The 16,390-nt window shown below is 43.8% G+C and overlaps 1 protein-coding gene across 1 annotated transcript in view; it reads right to left on the bottom strand.

Moving 5' to 3' along the window:
• Positions 1 to 3,046: 3,046 nt before the first annotated feature.
• SNX30 (sorting nexin family member 30) overlaps positions 3,047 to 16,390 on the bottom strand; it is a 56,434-nt gene continuing 43,090 nt past the window's right edge. Inside the window, exons 8-9 of the mRNA XM_034773564.1 lie at positions 7,519 to 7,671; positions 3,047 to 3,460 (exon numbers count right to left, since the gene is read on the bottom strand). Of these exons, the coding sequence (XP_034629455.1) occupies positions 3,401 to 3,460; positions 7,519 to 7,671 (213 nt within the window). The 3' untranslated portion in view covers positions 3,047 to 3,400. The remainder of the gene's footprint in view (positions 3,461 to 7,518; positions 7,672 to 16,390) is intronic.

Genomic DNA, 16,390 nt, shown 5'->3' with positions numbered 1-16,390 from the left:
ACAAAATCTCAGGTTCAGACTATGAAACAATACCTGGCTCGCCACCATTGTCACATGGTTCATATTGTGAGGGTTCATTAAGACAGACTCAGCAACAGGCTAGTTGCGTCTAAGAGGGAACCACCACACAGTATCCTGCTCGTCTGACTGCAGTTACAGGCAAGAACTCCCCTTTTGCAACACGTTTCAAGAGCTTGCTTCTAATTTAAACCATGATTTGTGTTCTTTAACATGGCAGCAGGTGGTGTCTGATTCACACTAGAGCAGCAGCCAATCTGCAACATGATCTAGGGCCTGCACCCTCTGATCTGTGACCCAAACTTGCAGTCCACATATCTCCCCCTTAAGGGGTTCCAGATACATGTGTACTTACAGTGAACCCTTCCAAGCCATTCATTTGGTTAGTTGTAGAGAAAGTGCCAGCTTTCTAATGGCTTAGCTGCAAAAGGCATTTGCTTGACAACAAACAAGGCGTGAAGTCACTTCATTCACTTGATTAGGAATTTAAAAATCAATTGGCTTCGGAGACTGTACAGCAGAACAATGTTAACATTAAGTGTATTAGGTAAAACATTAGGTGTATGTTGACTGGAGTCAAAGTCAGAAACCCCACCATTGTTGCAGAAGGTGAAATTGTTACCATACTTAAATGCCTTAAGTGAAACTATAAAAGCTCCCCTGCTACCCATGACAATCCTTACCTGATGCTGCAATGTCCTTGCTAACAGTACCTTGTATAAAAGGCATTTTTCTGAGAAATGGCAAATGTACTTAAAGAACCAAGCCCCTGGAACTACAAGCTGATGACTGGTCTTCAGTTTTCTAACTAAACCTGAAGGGCAAAAGGCATGAACTTGGGAACTCAGAAGAAAAAAGGAAACCGATTAAATTCACTCCCCTCTAAACAGAACCACTGCATTTTTCAAATGTTCTCTTGTGGAAAAGTGCATTTTTTTTTCCATCTTTTTTTAAAAAATGCTCAGCAGAAATGCAGCTTAGTTGACCATTCTGTGAGAGAACAGTGCTAGAAAAAGCTGTCATTTCTCAATCCCTCATCAGCCTTTCCTGTTCATTGGGGAAGTTGAAGACAAGTTTACTTGACCCTAGGTTTATGCTGATGTTTCAGAGACAATTATGTTCAAAAACCTAACCAATTTGACAGGGTAGAAACTGTATTCGAAGGGATTAAACAATTCTCTGGTTTCACCACATGAAGCCCTTTGTTTTCTATCATTTTCATATGCTAAATTATATGAATTAATGACAAAAAGCACAGCACTGCAAATTAGAGCAACTCCTATCCAATATGCCCCAGCAAATCAAATAGGCCTTAATTATCAATTCCTAATATCAAACAATTGGAGAGAGGACAAATAGACAAAGGTTTAAGGGAGGGAAAAAAATAATCAGAGACTGTTAGAGAATAATTTCTTACTAAAGTCTTCCCTTGCTCTACTAACACAATATTGTTACTATGCTGCACTTTCAACCAACCACCTGATGCAAGGTCCCTGATTTCACCCAGCAAACGTATGCTGACAAATTGAACTACAGATTTAGAATCACAAAACTACATCAATGAAAGTGATACGGTCAAGTAGAAAAACTGCCTTAACTATGACAAATTTTATGTCCAGTGATTCTCCCATGTTAATAATTTAACAGCCACAACTTTTATGTAATAGTTGTTTGAACAGACTATGCAAACCTGAAGAAACTTCAGGTATATTTTATAGCATTTATTTTAGCTGGGGACAATCCACGAATTAAATGGAATTTGCATGGTCTTTGTAAATTTTTTTTTTTAAATTAAACTTTGGATTCCTTGCCAGAATGATGCCGGGGATTGACTGAGCATTCTAATAGCTTTGGTAGAAAATGAGAGGATATAAAACAATAAGAAGTTGTTTGCTGACCCTAGAATCCTGAATATTACACTCCTGTTTGCCAAAATAATTAAACCCTGGAGTTCCTATGGGAGGAAACAAACTGGTCAAGCAGCAAACGAAGACTTAACAGATTCAAAGTATCCGTAACCCGTCTTGGCAGTGCTCTTTCCTTTGGCAGGTACTAAAGCCACTAGCAAAAAAGACGGTGAACTGGAGAGACTGGATACGGAAAGGAAAAGATTCTGCAGACTATAAAGTTGACAAAACCTGGTAGGAAAATAGATTTATACCTAAAAAGGGCAACTCTTAAGACGACCTTTCAATGAGGATCAATAGAGACAAGCATGACCACTAAATGTACATAATGGGGAAAAGAAGGTATTGCCTCTATCACCTGCCATTGACATGTTTAAGGCAAGTTTCACACATGCACAATGATACCTGGTGTCAACAAGCACTTGACTCTTTGGGGGTTTTGGCTGCTGTGAAAGAAAAAGGGCAAAAAGAAGAACCCATCCTTACTACGATGGGTATGTTTTAAATGATCAAGGCCAGAGGGAGATTCAGAGGGATTCCCATCTAGCTTATAGTCTGAAAACAAGTGAAAGCATGGATCAAAGAATCCTATCACAGAACTGTCTGTGCTTGCTTTGGGGATAAAAGGTTAACAGACTTGTGTTTGTTCCCATCACACACTTTGTAAGGCTACATCAAACTCATCCCTCCCCCTTCCCCTCCCCCCCCCCACCAGTCCTACTTTGATCCCCAAATATGTCACATGTGTGCTTCAGCCAACTTACATTACTTCATATCACCAAAGGTAAACAAATGAGTATGGAATATTCAATACGAACAGAGTGTATGCCACACTCATGAACCACAGTTCAGGCTTGCATCACGAGCTTTCTGCAGAAGTGTCAGTATGTTCTAATCTAGGACCAGCCCAAACTCCCACACAAAGATTCAGCTCCAAAATTGCTTAATCCTGGGAGTTTACAAATTGTAGTAAGTGTCCACTTCTGGCCTTTCCCTCTCCATCAAGAAAAAAAACAAAAAAAACACAAAAAAGAAGGGTGGGTTGGTGGGCACTGTTTCATGGGAATCAACCCTTATTTAGCAAACAAAGAGGATGGTAATAAAGATGTAATATTGGCACCTTGCAGTTTAGAGTTTTATTTTCATCTTTTTAGTATTCCACTCATTAGCTCCTTCTGGAATAAGGAGGCAAAGTTTTCTTTATCAAGAAGCGACTTGATCCCTGTGTATTTCCATTACAAGCCCACAATCACTCCATAGGCTGGAGAAGGAACCATTACGGTAACTCAAAAGATGAAACATACCGGTTTAAACACAAAGAGGAAGAAGTCCAAATGCTTTTCAATGGGTCTGTAACCAGACTGGGCATAGCTGGCATTTCTCAGGTAACTCAAAGTAGTGCATCATACAGCTCCAGTAGGTTGTTTAGTGGTACTGTGCACTTGTGTAGAGAAGTCTGTGGGCTATGGAACTTCTTATTTGGTCTCTGGTTTGTCTTGTAATAGTGGTATAATTGACTCCCACGCCATAAGGCACTGCAAAAAAAACCAAACAATAGGACTACATTACATACGACAGCCTCCTCATTCTTGTCCCACCACTCAGGCATGCAAGTTAAGAGGTCTCACAAAGCGTGGTCCTGTTAGCCATCAGTTTAGTAGCTCGAAAGACAAGAAGTTAAACAGTTTTCTAAATTCCCAGACAAAAGAAGTTGCTAGGCTGGAGTTAAGGGGGACACTAAGAACTTTAGTCATCAAAAATTCAAAATGATTAGAAACTTCAGAAATTCCAAAGTTAACTGAAAGGACGCCAGACAATATTTGGAAAGCATGAACGGTCACAACTACAGGCTCCTTGTGGCAAGGAAAGGCTCTATTAACATCTTACAAAACATAGTGGCTTTGTAAAATGTTATTTTGAGGGCAAAGACGGTTTCTAACAGCTGTAAGCCTACAGCAGCTAGCGGTTTGGTAAAGCTCTAAGCAGAGAGACACAGACACTGGGTCTATGCCCTAGGGCTGGGCAGAGTGATAAAGACATAACAGAGAAACTGCTCCTATTCCCTTCTGGCACCTATAGGGGTTCATTGTTCAAATAAGCCTTTGCCTAGCAGAATAAATGCGGAGTATCTAGTTAGGATCCAGAGACACCTCTGGATAGGAATCCAATTATCTGGGGTTTCTTATGCAAATGAATCATCATCCAAGGCAACATCTTTCATGCAGATCTAATAGGCTTGGGCCCAGCCTTTTAAAGATATTTTGGCATTTCTTTGTTTAACATTGCAACACCCAAAGGATTTAGGAACCTAAGTCTCAATTTCAAGAGGGATTTAGGCACTTGAGCCTTAATCTTATTAACGTTTGAGATGAGACTTGGGCATTGCAACACGCAGCGCTGCGAGGCCAAAATACCTTTAAAAAGTTGGACCTCACTCCTCTGGCTATTAGGGGCCAGAATTTCAAGAGAGCTCCACTCCCACCTAGGGATCTCAGTAAGAGCCAACTTTTTTTTTTTAGGGTGCTCAGCACCCAGTAGCTCCCAATGTGATGCCAGATTTTCAAGGTGAATCCCCAACAGGGTGAGCTCTTTGGGGGTAGGGAAGGGGAAATCTAACTCTTGATGTCAGGTAAAGTTTTCAAGCCCCATGTGTGAGAGAATCTGTCTAATGAGTTAGGTACAACATGGAGACGCAAATTCTGAGAGAGAAGAAAGTCAGAGAAGAGCTAGAGAATACTTTATAGGGAATTAGACACATTGCATAGAAGATGGAGGGGGGGAGGGGGAGTGGGAAAGAGAGAGAAAACAACCAGAGCAAAGCCAGTAAGGGGAAGAAGGTGTAACAAAGCAGTGAGTTTAAAGGACATTTATTTTAAAGACACACTAAACACAAGGCTGATTGTGAGCTAAAGCTTTTGCCACTGGTTTGGGTGAAGTGCGGGGAACTGGGGGGAGAACATTCTGGGCACTGCCTGGGAACCCTCAGTTTGAGGCCTATGATCCTTCACTAAGAGCCCTGCCCACAAAGCTCCTGACTGGGGGAGATGTCCCAGCCAATCGGTGGCCGGATCACACTACTTGAGCTAGAAAGAGGCACAGGAAGTTGTCCAAGCAACTAGGTAAATCCCTACTGCTACTACAGACCCTGGTCCACTTGCCTGACTCCTGGTTCCTGACTCCCAGGCTGTTTCTGCCGTCCTTATCCCAGACTGCTCCCAGTTCCTGCTTGCCTGACTTACTCCAGGTCCTGCCTCCTAAAGCCTACTCCCGACACTCGCTCCTGCTTTGAGGCATGGTGCAACACCTGACGCTGACCCTGGTTCCAGGCTTCTGACTAACCTGACCACCCCCAATCCCTACAAACATAGGTAGATGCTACAGAACGGGGGGCAGCAACACAGGTAGTTTTCATTCCAGGCTTATTTTTATGATTACTTAGACCCAAATGCTCATTCAACGCACACCTGTCAGCAACTCCCACTTTCAGTAGCACACCTTGCCCAGAACAGGGCATTCAAGTAGGGCCTAGTTAAATAGTACTGGACAACAGAATCATTTTCCTTTAAAGCAAACCTAGGAAATGCTATTAAAAAGCTTCATTCAAGCTGTGGGGTTCAGCTTTCGAGTCAAGAAGTGCCAAAACTAATTTTGCCCTCCTCATACATATAGATTACAATGGCATTTAAATGAACATTATCATCTCATACCTTTTTTGTGCTCTCGTAAGGCACAACTGCTAAGATGGGCAGTGAATGAAGTAAAGAAGCATAGATATTCTAAGAGCTCCTATGCGCTACAGTAATACAAATAATAATGAACAACCATAGAAATGCAGGTCTGAAAGGGACCTTGAGAGGTCATCTAGTCCAGCCCTCTGTCCTGAGAGAGGACCCAGTATACCTAGACCATCCCTGATAGGTGTTTGTCTAACCTGTTCTTTAAAGCCTCTAAACACAGGGATTCCACAACCTGTTGAACTATCTTTATAGTAAGTTTTTCCTGATATCTAATCTAAATCTCCCTTGCTGCAGATTAAGCTGGTTACTTCTTGTCCTACCTTTAAGTGGACATGGAGAACAATCGATCACCATCCTCTCTATAACAGCACTTAACATATTTGAAGATGTATGTCCTCCCTCTGTCCTTTTATCTCATGCCCAGTTTTTTTTTTTTTAACCCTTTCCTCAGAGGTCAGGTTTTCTAAACTTATCATTTTTGGTGCTCTCCTCTGAATTCTCTCCTGTTGGTCATATCTTTCTTATAGCGTGGCACCCAGAACTGGACACAGTATTCCAACTTAGGCCTCAGCAGTGCCAAGCAGAGCAGGACAATTATCTCCCATGTCTTACACATGCCTGTTAATACACCCCAGAATGATATTTGCCTGTTTTGCAACTGCATCATATTCAATGTGATACATTACAACTCCCAGATTCGTTTCAGCAGTACTACTGCCTACCCAGTTATTCCCCATTTCGCATTTGTGCATTTGATTTTTCCTTCCTAAGCAAAGTACTTTGTTGTCTTTACTGAATTTCATCTTGATTACAGACCAAGTCTCCAATTTATCAACATCTCTGAATTCTAATCCTGTGCTCAAGTGCTTGAAATACCTTCGAGTTTAGTGAAAGCCACAAATTTTAAATGTACTCTTCACTCCATTATCCAAGTCATTGATTAAAATATTAACTAGTACTGGACTCAGGACTAGATACATCATCCCAGTTTAACAATGAACTATTGGTAACTACTCTGAGTGTGATTTTTCAAAAAGTTGTGCACCCAAATTCACCTTATAGTAATTTCATAATAGAGGATGCATGATATTATATAACAAGAGACCGTCTACTGTGGCAAATTATGCTACACATGCAGCATAGGCTACAGGGAAAAAAAGAATATTGCATTTCAGAAACAGTACATCAAGTAGCCAAAAGTTAATCATGATGCACAAGGGTAAAATTAAGATGGCTATTCCACAACCTCCATTTCCTTAACATATAAGGAATCCTCCCATAGGACCATGTAGCATATTTGGCTCTTGCTCCAGTGACTCAGTGAAAGTCGGAAGCAGGAGGGCGGCACAGACTCCTTCCTTGCTCCAATAAGCTCAACGGTAAGTATTTGCAGGACCAAGTTAATCTGGCAGCAGGGGCAGCACCTAGTACACATGCTCCTGCTTGTCATCAGACAAGTCTAGCAGCATCAGGTCCAGACAAAAAGGGGCAAAACATAAGGGATGGTGAAAAAAAAATCTCCATCCGGTAGAAAACGTCAATTACTACATTAACTCCTTCCCTTGTGTAACTCCATTGTCCCATTACATTTAGCCACTGTCTAGTGATTTACAGCTCAAGCCATAACGAAGTGGTAATACCAGAAACTTTCAGTGGAAGCCACAGGCTAATCAAGAGCCTTTACTGATTCGACAGCTAACCTAAAAACCTTCAACACCTGATGTGAAGTCCTCACACCGAGCGCTAGTTCTTACAACACAGGGTTTGCAATTTTTGAAAGCCACCCCTGACTGTAAGTCACTCAAAGGGATTATTTGTATGAAACCATCTGCTGCAGCTGCAGCTCAGGGCAATACCTTCTCATAGTATTGGATGTTTTTATCGGCCATTCCCATAAGCAGCTGCCTAAAATCTTGGCGCTTGTTGTTCTGCCATCTCTCCATGTCGGCTTTCAGGTCAGCATTGAAGCATTCCACTCGGTCCTGACATTTTTCAACTTCTGCCGGCACCTGAAGCAAGAAGCAGATTTTTCAGCAAGATAATGGCTACTTGGAATAATGGTCCTCCACCCACCCGACCATGTGTCTCCTCTCAGTTAAAATAAATTTTAGTTATCCAGACCACGTTAAATGGGTCAAAAAATTATGAATAAAAATATATTGGTGTCACTTCATCCTTCCACTTCCTTACCTTCTACCTCACACCCAACATTTTTAGTTACTGAAAGGAGCGGAAAAGAGCAACAGGTAAAATGGCTGCAACAGGTAGAACCAAATCCTCACCTGCACCCAAATTTATACCATCCGGAATAGTCTGGGAAACTGTAGGTTGCTTTGTGTGTCTCCACACTCCCTAAGCTTTAGTTGGAGCAAGGCACAACGCTAGGCCAAGGGAAGCTTAGTCAAGCTACAGTGAGTGGAAAGATGGTCTTGTGCTTTAAGCGCTAGACTAGAATTCTGGACATCTGGGGTCAATTTCTGGCTCTGCCACAGACTGACTGTGGCATTGGGAAAGACTGTCTCAGTTCCCCATGTGGGCAATGGTGATAGTGCTTCCTTTCCTCTACCCTCTCTCTCAAGTTTCTGACCGTGCGATCTTTGGGGCAGGAACTTTGTCTGCTCTGCACCTAGCACAAAGGACAAAGATGGCGGAGATGGGGCCCCTGCAAGCACTAGTGTACACAGCATCAAAAGAAAGCAAGTTCTAGGGGAATTTGACACAAGTAAAACAAACAGCACTTAAGCCTCACGAGAAAAATTCCTTCAAAAGAGATCAGACTTATTTCTCAGCAATGTTTGCTCTTTACATAGGGTAAGCCACCCCCTTGATTTTCCGCCCCCTTGATTTTCCATGTCTGATACCTCCATACAAAATCTAAAGACCTCTCAAAAAAGGATTGTCTGTTGAAATATACTTTTTAATACCTTGAGGCTACACATACTGAAGATGAATAGTCCAGATATACGGTATTCCTGCCTATATCCATAAGCAGCAACTAAGAATCCTGGGTACATACATACTGTCTGCTTAGTGACCAGTGGATTAAGAGGTACAATCTACAGGATATGTGGTCATTACAAGTAGGCTGCTCTGTAGCATATCCAATGTGCAGTTACGAAGGGGGGGCGTGGGGTCTTCACTCGCTCTGGGTGAAGGACCCGCCGCCAGGGCCGGCTTTAACAAGAGCGGGGCCCGATTCCTGGGGGCGGGGCTTGCTGCAAGCCCCGCCCCCAGGACCCGAGCCGAGCCGCCGGGGGGGGGGCCCCGGCCCGGGCGCGCCGCCGGGGGGGGGCCGAGCCGAGCCGCAGGGGGCCCCGAGCTGAGCCGCGCCGCCGGGGGGGCCCCGAGCCCAGCCGCAGGGGGGCCGGGGGGACCCCGAGCCCAGCCGTGCCGCAGGGGGAGATGGGGGGGCCCGAGCCGCGGGGACCGGGCCGGAGCCGGGCCACGGGGGCCGTGCTGGGGCCTGCGGGAACGGGCCGCGCCTCCCCGGAGCCCTTCTCCCGCCCCCACCCCAGCTTACCTCGTGCTGCCGGCCGGCCCGCCCCTGCTGCTTAGTCTCAGACGAGATTCGCGGGAAGCAGGGGAGGGGGCGGGGCGTGCAGGGCAGGGCAGGGGAGGAGGGGGAAGTGGGCGGGGTGAACAGCTGCAGCGCGGGGCCCTCTTGGCGCGGGGCCCAATTCAGCCAAATCGGCTGAATCGGCCTAAAGCCGGCCCTGCCCGCCGCTGAAATGCTGCTGAAAACCCGGAGCGAGTGAAGGCCCCCCCGCTGCCAAAGTGCCGCCAAGGATCCGGTAGGGAACTGGTTATTAGGATTTTGGGAGCTCATCACTGGTCTACCCTACAAAATTTTGATATGCCTACATCGCAGGCATGTGAAAAATCGACACCCTGGAGCGATGTAGTTATACCGACCTAAGCGCGAGTGTAGACAGAGCTGGGTCGACAGGAGAATCTCTCCTGCTGACATAGCTACTGCCTCTTGCGGATCTGGTTTAACTACGCCGATGGGAGTGCATCTTCATTGAAGTGCTGCAGCTGCGCCAATGCAGCATTTTAAGTGTAAATGGGATGTAAGTGAAGACCTTAACATTCCAGGTTCCACAATCTGCATTAAGGTCCACTGATCCCAGGAACAGCACTAAAAACAAGCATAAATTATATTGGAAATTCTTTGCATCATGGACTGCAGCGACTTGTGTGTACACCACTCCCAACAAAACTGGCTTTGCATGCAGAAATGAAGGAGGGCATATAGCCAGAAAAGCCAGCTACAGCAATAGGCACATTAGAAATACTTCAGGCAGCTAGACAGAAATACCTAACTTGCTAATCACTTCAGCAACTAGCAGAACAAGGGCCAAAAGGCCCAATTTTCAGAGGAGATGGAAACTCCCAATGAAGTCAAATGGAGATGTGGGTGCTCAGCTCCTCTGAAGAGAAGCCTCTCGTCAACCTAATCACTAGGCACTAGCCAACTAACGAAGAGACAAAGTTCGGAATTCTCAGACGTACTCATTGCTGGCTAGGCCAACTCTGATCTCTGCAGGCAATGGGAATCTTACCATTGACTTCAGTGAGAGCCCACCTGAAGGTGTGTAGTATAAGCCATGACCATTCCAGAGTACAATATTCAGGATACCAAAATGGAAATATTGTCCCAACAACAAGGCTCATTTTGGTCCCTGCAGGAAGATACGCTTCTATCTTAGGAGGTTCACATCTGTCAGCTTTCTCTAAACTGATACTGCCAGGATTATACTGGAGTTTGATACTCAAGGGAGAGCCATGCCCCTTCTGAACCAGGAGACAAAGCTGCAAGGAAAGGGAAATTTAATTCTGCAGCAACTCAGCTGGATTTCAATGGCTCAGTTTTACTGTTGAAATATGTCTACCATTTATGGAGCAATATAAAAGCCACTTAGTAATCATGATTTTTTAGGATTTTAATATCAAGCAATACTTTACTTTAAAATCTACTACCAATGGCCTTGTCTACGTACTGACTTGTACGGATTTGACTACATTCATTTGAAAAAGGCAGGTTTATTTAAGCCAGGGCAAGCTCCTATGTAGAGATGGTCCAGGAAATAATTTCTGAATCCAACTCCTGCTCCAAGTTGGAGTTTTGTACACGTTTAAATATTTGATCAAGAAAATGAGTTTATCAGTGTGGAATGTCTAACCCACCCTACAATCAAGTAGTGCTGTATTTTGATAAGCACAGGGCAAGAAAGCACAGTATCTACGTCTGCCCTGTGTTTATTTTCTAGCCCTCACTTACATTCTAAGTAGCAAAGGAGACATTGCATTTTCTGTTACTTCAAAATGTTTGTCACCTGTTTGAACCCCCCTGGAAGTTTACAAGAAAGGCTTTCCTTATCGGAATTCACTGAGCCTACGTTCACTAGTTATTGTGAGGTTGTGCAGGCAGAATGCTTGCCTGCTGACAGAGCTGAGATTAGAACTCCAGGAGTTCCTGTTTCCCAATCTTGTGCTTAGACCACATCTGACCGTGACTTCCCCCTCTGGCCTGGGGCAGATCACAGCCCATTTCAGCTTCCCCTCTGGGGGGGGGAAAAAAAAAAAAAAAAAAAAAAAAAAAGAGGTGGGGGCATAGGGGGAGAATACTTTGCTTCTCTAACACTGAGGACTTGTCTACACCACACTGCTTTTAGCGACAAGGCTTTGTCGACACAGCCTTGTCGCTAAAAGTCAGTATGTGTAAACGCTCTGTCAGTACTTTTGCCCACAGGCGCCAACTTCTGCTGGTGGGTGCTCAACCCACCTCTGGTCCCAGCCCCGCCCTGACTCCACCCCTGCCCTGCCCCCGCCTCACCCCCATTCCAACCCCACCCCAACTCCACCCCCTCCCTGCCCCTATTCCAACTCCTTCCCCAAACCCCCGCCCGGCCCCGCCTCTTCCCCACCTCCTTCCCTGAGTGAGCCACATTCCCGCTCTTCTCCCCTCCCTCCTGGAGCTTGTTTCACAGTGGTAAGCGCTGGGAGCTAGGGGGGAGAAGCGGGGACGTGGCGTGCTGAGGGGAGGAGGTGGAGGCGAGCTGGGGCAGCGGGGGGAGCTTGGCTGCCGGTAGGTGCAGAGCACCCATGGAGTCGGCGCCTATGCATTTGCCAACAAAATACTTCCAGCCCCGCGAGCAGTGTTAGCTTTGTCGGCAGGAGAGCGCTCCTGCTGACATAGCCGCGTTCACACTGCCACTTGCATCAGCAAAAAATTTTTTTAAGTACCCGTGAAAGACAAAAGTTTTGTTGACAACTTTGCAGCGTAGACATACTCTGAGTAATGCTCACAAGCCCCCTGAGATGTAGCTCTTTCAACATGCTTCAGGAGTACTTTTACAATTCCCTATAACTGGTTCTCAGCCGTTTCCATACCCCAACGCTGCCCTGTCCATTTAGCAATATCAGAAAGGTAGGGTAGTTGCAAGCCCATTACACTTGTTTGCATCCCTTATGTTGAGAACCCACATCATATTCAGTCCCTCCCTGGAGAGAAGCATTCAAACCAAGCCAGTGCTAGTCAGTGAAATATTCTGCAAGAGCAGAGCCATGTCAGCAAGGAGATCTCACGCATTCTGAGCTCATTCACGGGATTCAGAACTTTGCTTCATGAAAGCCACACTTGAACTCGGAAGAGGAACTGTTGATGCAGAGTGTCTATTTCATCATATGAAGTAAGTCCAGGGCATGCCACCTGGCTATCTTTGCTACAGTGTCGAACTTCTACAGCCTCAAATACTGTTTTCAGTCCCACTAGTATCCTCTTTGCTGCTGAAGTTTCCCAGTAATTTAAACAAGGTGTCCAAATGGCCTAGGATGCAATAGACTGGATTATATAATCACAAGGCTGCCATTTTCTGGTCACAGTTGCACGGATGGTGCCAAAGCTACCAACCTAACCGTGCCAATCCAACCCAGCTGCTAGAAGTGACTGTTGGAAAGCTTTGAAGAAATTCCTCCACCTGTCAGTATACAGAAAAACAAAGTACTTATGTATGGATCCTCCTCACTCAAACAAAATTTAAGAGTTAGGCAAACGGCACATCTGTAATTTCATCCAGTTGGGTTGAGAAATACTGGCTATCCTGAATTGTTCTAGACACTTGCTCCTAAACTTCTGCAGCAACATCAAGAATTTGTTCTCAGACTGCATCGCTGGAGATGGGAACTGCTTTGACTTGACTGGCAGATCCCAGCAGAACGTTTAAGACGGGGCACAATCAGTGTCTCCCCAGTTACAGGTGGCTTGTCCACTTTCACTGTTCACAGCAATAGCAAGTCTGACTCTTGGAGGACTTCATGATTATAGTGTTGCCATTTAATAAAACAGGCTTCTGATTTTGTGAACCCACATGTTTTTGGGGGAATTCAGTGGATTTCTTTTGTAACGATAATTCTTGCTCCAGTGCTTCTCTCTTTTAGTGGCCATACACAAACCCCAGAATTCTTTGTCAGCTACTGAGACAACGCCTTGTAGATATCACAATAAACAAACATTTTGATGTGTGTGTGTGGGTCTGAGCCACCAGAGGCACAGATACACCAAAGGGGGAAGAAGAGGAGTGGAGGATACCAGTCTGCCACCTCGCTCCATGAACAGTGCAGGGAGCATACCGTGAAACGCAATTAACACCCCTTGAGAGAAGGGCAAGATGCAGCTGTAGGCAGGCCCAAGACAGACAAGAGACAACGTTGACCAAATTTCAAGGCATACTAGAAAAAAAAAAGTCAAACTCCATTGTCACCAAACGGACATCGCTGTGACCGGGGGGAGGGGAGGGAGGAAGGGAAGGAATAAATGGACCAGTATAATTTTTCAGGTGCACCAGGCCCCACTGAAGTCAACTTCTGTTTATTTTGGTGGGATCCAGGTTTTACCCTTGGTTTTTCAGAGATGCCAAACACCTGCAGCTCCTGTTGAAGTCAATGGGAGCGGAGGTGCTTAGCGTGGAAGACAGGCTTCATCTTGTGAAGGCCAGACAAGAAGGGTGAGCGTCCAGTAGAGGACAGTAACTCGAACATACAGCCAGGGCAGGCAAAAACCACAAGAGTGTTCTCTGAATTGTGAGCCCAAGAGAATAAAACTGGGTCCAATTTTGGGCTTAAATTACAACGTGTCCTTTTAAGGCCCCTGACTATATTAACCAACTGCAAGGAAGCCAACTGACACAGCTGTAAATTAATTTTTACATGCATATGCTTTCAGTAATCTTGTTCTAATTAAAGATGGGAGTAGAGGCTTCAGTATTTTAAATTTTCATTAACCTAAAAATGAGGTAAGTCAACCAACTATTGATTTAAGCCTTTTAATTCTGGCAGCAGAAATACCATCATGGGGAAAGAAGAAATGTGCGGCTCTGACAAACGTTGACATTAAGTATATGTGGAATGAGGAAAGTAGAAGCATGTATCCAGTTGATATTCTTCATTAGATAGTCAAGATGATTTAAGCACTAATGGAAGTTGTATGAATAAATCCCTACCCTACATACTCAGTGTAACCTTAGGACTTTAGGATTTTGGCTGTAGAATTTGTACCATGTCTAGAATTCCATTTATGCAGCAATGGACACTGATGATTTTGTATAGCTCTCGATAGTGCACTTCATTAAGGTGTAATGAATTTGGTAGCAGGTTTAGTCCTTAAGAGCCAAAAAAAAAAAAAAAAAAAAAATCAGAATTAAGGCTAAAAATCCCATGCACATATGATCACTGATTAGGGACTAATCCATTGCGAGCTACTCAAGGATGGGAATTTGCATTTCCTTCTTATGGGTTTACTTTGACTATGTGCAATTAAGTTTACATTGCTTATAATATGTGAAAACTCAAGTCTGCCTTTTTGAATTCAGCCAGAAGTTCTGTATAATCAGACTATTTACTGTTCCCATAGATTCATTGTGCCTCTAAGCTCTGGGACAAAGCCAGATTCCACAATTGGTGCTTAGTGCTCATTGAGTCCCTTTAGTTAAGGGTACGTTTATTATTTTACTTCTATTACATTAGTAATTGAGATTTCAATACATACAATGTTGCTAATACAGAATTCCAGGCCCAAGTTAGGAGAGAATGGGTGGGGTCCTTCTATACCTGCAACTGCTGAAGGCAAAACACTGCAGAGATAGCAAATGAACGGTCACACCAAATACAATTATATTGGATACATATGAGGACTATCTGAAGCTAAGCAAAGTATATCCTGATTTAGTATCTGCAGGCTTAAACACTAGAATTATTTTAATCACAGAATCTGATTTCATACATACACACTTATTGATCTTAAATAATTAAAAAAAGACTGTATCAAGGCAAACTGCTGTTAGAATTTGGACAGGACTCAAGAGTCTGTTGGGAATCAGGTCAGGTTATGAAGTACAGCAAATCCTAGAATGCCCTCCAGTGGTGAAAAAGAGCAAAAATATTTCTTGGATCCTTCTCAATCATTGCAACCAATAGCAAATAAACTTCTGCTAGACCACCAGAAAGATTTGACAGAATTATCTTGTTGGCATATTAACTTCAACAGATCCAAAAACAAACAGAACAGTACAACTGCAATGTGGGGCAACGAAAGTCCAACTCACTGCAAATTCCAGTTCTTCTGGCCTGTTTTTTTTGTTTGGTTTCTACATTCCATTAGACCATGCAAACAGCTAAAAAAAGTTCAGTGAAAGCAAGACAAAGCCAGGGATCAAATGATAACCTTGCCCAGTATAGTAGTGATCGCTAATCAGCTTTTTCATTTTAAATTGTTTCAAAGGTTTAGAAGACTTAACTATTTTTAAAAACTTCCAACCTGTCCCAGGTTCTAGGTAGCAGCGGCAGCATTGTTTGAACAAAAAATGTTAGGATGTCCATTTGCTCAGCTGTATTTGAGTGCTTAAAGAAACAAACTAGGACGATCTCATTGTTTTGGAAGGCTTTTGTATAGGTCTAGCTGGAAAGTTGTTAAGTTAAATTTGCAAGCGGTCACTATTTAAAGGGAAGCAAACTTTGCTCTTTTGGAAAACATGAAAAGGCCAAGATAATGAAAATAGCTACTGAAAATACATAATGCTGTTGCATTAAACTCTTCAGCACTAATATCTCAAATCCTATAAAGTGGAAGTGGCTGTTTTTCTATCGAAGGACACATTTGTGTCCTATGTAAATTAAGAACGGTATGTAAAGAAGAAACTCTATAGGCACTCCATTCACTAAATGGGCTGCAAACCCTAGGCACAGTGGGGAGCACTGAAGTTGGAGGAAGCCACCTTGAATCAGTGTTTCCCAGCCAAGTGCTAATAAGATCCTTCAATTAAAATTTGAAATAGGGAGGGATAGTTATGCAAAGCTCTTAACTAAAGCTCCCCATTTAAGTTTCTTCAGTTTCTGCTCCTCAAGATTCAGAGACAGAAAGAGACTGCAGGAGAAGATTGAGGGAGGAAAAAAGTCAAAGCGTGAGCAGATTGGGAAGGAGAAATTAAGGGTATTATGCTCATGATGGACGTTGCTGCCATAATTCACAAAATACAACAACTTGTCGGAAGCGTTACGTTATCATACAGAAATGCTATGCCAAGTTGCTGCATGTCTCAATGCAGTAAGACGGATTACTATTTGGAGTTGATTTTACCTGCTTGTTATGTGTGCATCTCTTTCCACCTTTAGGTATCTGTACGTGTAGCAAGCAGGTAAATCAATACCAAATAGTAGCTAACCTTGGTTGGG

The sequence above is a fragment of the Trachemys scripta genome, chromosome 6 (assembly GCF_013100865.1).
Source record: "Trachemys scripta elegans isolate TJP31775 chromosome 6, CAS_Tse_1.0, whole genome shotgun sequence".
In the NCBI taxonomy this organism is placed as follows: domain Eukaryota; kingdom Metazoa; phylum Chordata; order Testudines; family Emydidae; genus Trachemys; species Trachemys scripta.
The sequence above is the reverse complement of the archived record's forward strand: the minus strand, read 5'-3'. Positions and strand labels throughout refer to the sequence as shown.